Here is a 5053-nt window from a genome sequence, read left to right as displayed (position 1 = left end):
TGCGAATTATATTTTGTTAATTTTTATTTGCATTTTCAATTCTTACTAAGATATATATTTGATATGATGTATTAATTGTGTTTGATATAAAATATTTATTTCTATGCATTAAGATTAAATGTGTAATTAAACTTAAAATATAGTTTATTATGATGGTGTATATATTTAAATGGTACTTCCTGTCCTATAAGAGTTTTTGTTTAAAAGCACAAAGATTAATAAACTATAAATATTATGTCATTTATAAAACTTCAACCAATATGAAAATATGCTACATAGTTCAAATAGTCATAAAATGTTATATTAATAAAATTTGTAAATATAAATTTGAGAAAATATTATAAAATAGATCAAAAAAGCCTTAAAACTCTTGTATAATGGAACTGAGAGAGTATTAAAATGAAATATGAGAGGTTCATATTCAATATTAAAAAGGTTACAAGATAAAATCTAAAAACATGTATATTATTACTATTTACGTATTGTTAATAACTTTATTTTTATCCGCGTAATAACACGGGCTTTATCTAGTACATATATATAACATAAAAAGTTTCCTAATTTTTTTTATTTTCATCGATAAAGTTTTGTATTGTCGATAAATTTCAAAGAAAACTTTAAAAATGTATTTAGAGATTTTTTTTTTCTAATTATCTTGCTCTCTATTTTTTCTAATTATCTTGCTCTTTATTTTGGGGTATACTTATCGAGTTATCTTTACATAATTATAACATGTATGACTGATTCTAATTTTCTTTATGAGAGTAAAAGGGAGATAAGATAAAAGGTGGAAAAAGCCTAAGCTAGGAATATCAAGCTTTTTCTCTTTTACTATTCTTTTCCTCCACTATAAAGTATAAAAAATTTGCCTTCGAGTTAGGGTTAGGATTTAATAATTGAGCTCCAAAAGTCTCCACCTTTCATTGTCCCCACAGCCACCACTTCTCCACTCTATCTATGCTTTTTGTTTTTGTATATTCTTTGCATACAAGAAGAAAAGACCTTTCTTACTCTTTAATGGAGAATATGCATGGATCTTCACTTTATCTTCTGCACCGAATATGCCTATAAAACCAGATTATTTCATTGAATGCCTTTATTCTTTGACCCAATATATACGTGAATCAATCCACTAATCGATAATATATAGTACAACTTATTCAACTTTATGTGTTTTGGGTTTTATGACGATGTTCAAACTTTCATTAATCATTATAAATACTTAGCCTTTTTACACCATATTTTTCCCATTTAAATGATTTCAACTATATACCATGCATCCCATGAAAAAGAGTTTTACACTATACATATAGTATTACCCACCCCAATTGAATAAAGTTGATTCTTTAGATGAATAAGATAAATAGTGAAATTTGAAGATGGATATAATAGAGATGAGTGGGGCATAAAACAAAAATTAAGGGGGTTTCCAATACGAAAACTTTAAAAGCTTAACGATATTGGTTAAAGTTAAAATATTAATTAAACTATAACCTTCAAAAAAAATTTAGAAAAATAGTAAGTGTGGGTAACATATGTCTTACAAATATTTGTTGTATTACTATCCTCTAAAAAGAAAAAAATTATATATATATTCAAAAGATTATGTATGTCTTGTTATATGTCCGAAAGAGTGTTCCTTTGAAGCATATATACTCGAAGAATATAGATACATGACTTATATATCTTGAAGATTAACACATTTTCATTTACTGACATTAATTAAACTCTTGAATTAATAAAAGAAAACAACTTCCATTACCATATGTGTTCTTTAGAAAATGGTGGAAATTACAAAAGATTCCTTCTTCTTTTTTCGTTATTTATGCATTGACCTCAGAAACTATTTTAAACTGTTTCAAATCCATCCATTGATAGACGATGGATGGCACAACGTTTGTACACCGACCCCAAGGAAGTCCCGAGTTTGCCCTCCTCCACCTCCTTCTGCTCCTCCATCAACTCTTCTACGTTTCCAAGGGTAATTCTGTAATTCATCCATTGGAGACGCAACCGTCACGTCATTTCTAACGTTCTCAGTCTCCTGATCAAGACTATGACTCATTAGTCCAATGTTGTTGTTAGATCCGAACAACGCAAAGAACTTTTCGCCACCGTCATAAGTAGCGGTTTGATCGGAAGATTTAAGTGGAAAACTATGAAGAAACGTTGAAGGATCGTTAGTAGCTGCCGTGGTCGTCGAAGAGGCTCCAATTTCAGCTGCTTTCTGTAGTAACGCTGTTGCGGACATATTCGCGTTTGCGTTTGCGTTTGCGTTTTGTGATTGATCGTTGCTGAATAAAGAAGGGACAGAGAGAGTAGTGGTCGAACTTGCGTTTGCGGTTTGTGTAATGAGCTCATCGTGATTATTGTTGTTATCAATGCAAGGAGACGTTGCTTTAGCGTTTCCAAAAACCCAGTCGTAGTTTTGCGGTTGAGGCGGCGCAATGTCTTGTCCCATCCATATAGAGAGGGATGAGGACGACGCAGGTGGCGGCTGAAAATGTTGATGATGATGGTTTTGATTTGTTTGCGGTAGCGGTACAAATGGTTGAAGCGGTGGGATTAGTGTTCCCATGAGATATTGATAGTTGACATTTACTGATCCTGCGGCTCCAGCGGCGGCTAAACCGTTGAGATGAGACGCTGCGTTTATCTTAGCCGTTTCTTCCGCTAAGGCATCGCAAAAAGCTCTATGAGTGATGAAGCTGTCACGCCTGTTTCAACCACAAGCAACATTTATATTAACGCTTTTTTATTTTTTTTTATGTTCAGCAGTAAAAGTAGAACGGCTAAGTACAAATTTCCGTAACATAAACTATTTGATTTGTCAATATCGAATATTGTGTTGACACTTTGTCGGCATATTAAGTAAAAAATAATGTTACCATTTTGAACCATACACGCATATACTCGCTTTAATTATTTGTACATACTATGATATCTAGCTTATGTTATATGTTCATCATGGTTATTATAAATTTATACCCTTTTTGCCATAATCATCACACTATCAAAAACATTTCCCAAGCGAGAAACTTTACCCTACTTCAAGAAGATAAAACAAAAAACATAGAAAATGACAAAAACATACTTATAAAACTTAATCAAACTATGTTGACAAAAACAAAGATTTAGACACTATAAAGCTACTATAGAATAGCTTTCGAACATGATCAGTCCAAAAGACAACACACACACACACACACATCTATATATATATGTGTATTTCGAGCTGGTTCACATGAAGTTTAGTTAAGTATAATTGTGGGGTTGATAGAAAAAAAAAATGTACCTGGAGAAAATGGTGCCACAGTCGCAACGGTACTCTCTAGTACCACAAGTCTTGGAATGAGCTTTACAATCAGATTGGACTGCGTATCTCTTGGCACATTTATCGCACTTCCACTTCTTCTCGCCATGTTTCCGGCAGAAATGCTTTTTGATTCCGGTGAGATCGCCTAAAGCTCTAGAGGAGTGATGGTGTACGCATGTCTTCTCGGGGCAAACGTAGACACGTTTCCTCACTTCTTTGCTTGTCCTCTGCTTCAACTTCCATGGAAGATTGTGTCCTCGTCGATGAAGCTGTAAGTTTTGGTCTCTTTGGAAACCTTTGCCACAGATCTCGCATAGGAACCGATTCGTAGCCATCAACGTCTTGGGAGATAAAGCTATCACTTCAGCTTCCGGATCTAAGTGGATCATTTACATTTGTGTGGTTTCAGTTATTAGGTCAAATAGGAAAACAATTTTTTTTTTTTTTTTTGGATCGGATCATTCATATGTATTTTAGTCAAAAAAATGTATTTGCTTTTTCTTTGTGGGGGCAAAAATAATAATAAAGGACATGTAAATATATATTCTCATGGAAACCAATAAAAGTTCTAAGAAAAGAACTATTAATATGGAACATGAAAACATTTTCATTAAGAAAGGCCTCGTCTTCTACACATTAATTAAACTTGATGATCCAATGATCATATATAACTCATGCAGCTATATAATACTTTTGGTATATATAGGTCAAGATCCAGGACAAAATGATCAAGAAATAAAATTAATTAATTAGGGGAAAAGTAGAACAAGATTCTAGGGTTTTCTTTTTAGGTGATGATCAAGCTAGCTTATATTTAATTTAAATAAATAATTACCAGGATTTCCAGGGAGATTTCTCTTCTTCTTAACAAGAGGAGGATTGATGAGGGATTCATCATGATCCAGAGTAGTTGATGAGCTCTGAGCAAATCCTGATCCACTAGAGATTGTTTGAAGAACTTCACCTGTCGTCATGTCTTCTTCTGGGTTCTTGACTTATTTGGAAGAGAAATTAAAAGTAGGTTTTTGTATATAGCTGAGAGAGAGAGAGATAGAGAGAGAGAGAGAGAGAGAGAGAGGGAAGGAGACAAAAGGGTAATATAAGAAAAAGGATTAGTGATACTAAGAAATCTGCAAGTTAACTATGAATGAGAGAAGGAAAAAACAACAAAGACAAAGATATATTGGGTTCTCCACTTATATATGGCTTTTGTCTTAACCTATACCACTCTATATTAGTTCCTATATATAAATGTGTGTGGGGGGTGTCTATATATGAGCACCTTGATCTGTTAAACTGTTGCAGCCATTTTGATTAAAATAAAAGGTTAAATTGTATTTTTTTTTTTCCTCTTTATGAGATTATTTTAAGATGGCAAAGTGGATGGCGGTGGAAAATCATAAGCTGAAAGTGATAGCATCATAAGCAAAAAAAATTGCCATGCCTTGAATATTATAGGCTCCCCCTCTGTATTTGCAGTTTCACTATCAATTATAAAATATAGTATTAAACAAGTTGTTTGTTTGGTCTTCGTTTTATTTCATTATGTATACTTCCTAATGTTTGTATAGTTATGATATTTGAATTCCACAGTTTGAAAGGTACTTAAAATGAAAAAAAAAAAAAAAAAGTAACAGCTTGCCTCGGATTTGGAAAGCAATAAATATAAACACAAAATATGGATTAATATTGATGTTGTATGATGCATAAATATGTAATTAGCCGTTTGAGTAGGCT

The 5053-nt window shown here is 32.6% G+C and overlaps 1 protein-coding gene across 1 annotated transcript; it reads right to left on the bottom strand.

The window, feature by feature from the left end:
* LOC104771573 (zinc finger protein NUTCRACKER-like) lies at positions 1740-4542 on the bottom strand. Its single transcript, XM_010496117.1, has 3 exons — positions 4152-4542; positions 3296-3692; positions 1740-2717 (listed from the first exon to the last, which is right to left on the bottom strand). The coding sequence occupies exons 1-3, from the start codon at positions 4288-4290 to the stop codon at positions 1859-1861; spliced, it is 1395 nt and encodes a 464-aa protein (XP_010494419.1). The 5' UTR covers positions 4291-4542; the 3' UTR covers positions 1740-1858.

Source organism: Camelina sativa, chromosome 20, assembly GCF_000633955.1.
Source record: "Camelina sativa cultivar DH55 chromosome 20, Cs, whole genome shotgun sequence".
NCBI lineage: Eukaryota > Viridiplantae > Streptophyta > Magnoliopsida > Brassicales > Brassicaceae > Camelina > Camelina sativa.
Note: the sequence above shows the minus strand (reverse complement) of the source record. Positions and strands in the feature narration are given on the sequence as shown.

Bases quoted from the DNA above. Each gene is read 5' to 3' on its own strand.
- LOC104771573 (XM_010496117.1), bottom strand. From the start codon at position 4,290: ATGACGACAGGTGAAGTTCTTCAAACAATCTCTAGTGGATCAGGATTT. The intron at 3,693-4,151 runs GTAATTATTTAT...TGATCCACTTAG, and splicing joins AAATCTCCCTGGAAATCCTG to ATCCGGAAGCTGAAGTGATA. The intron at 2,718-3,295 runs GTACATTTTTTT...TGGTTGAAACAG, and splicing joins TGTGGCACCATTTTCTCCAG to GCGTGACAGCTTCATCACTC.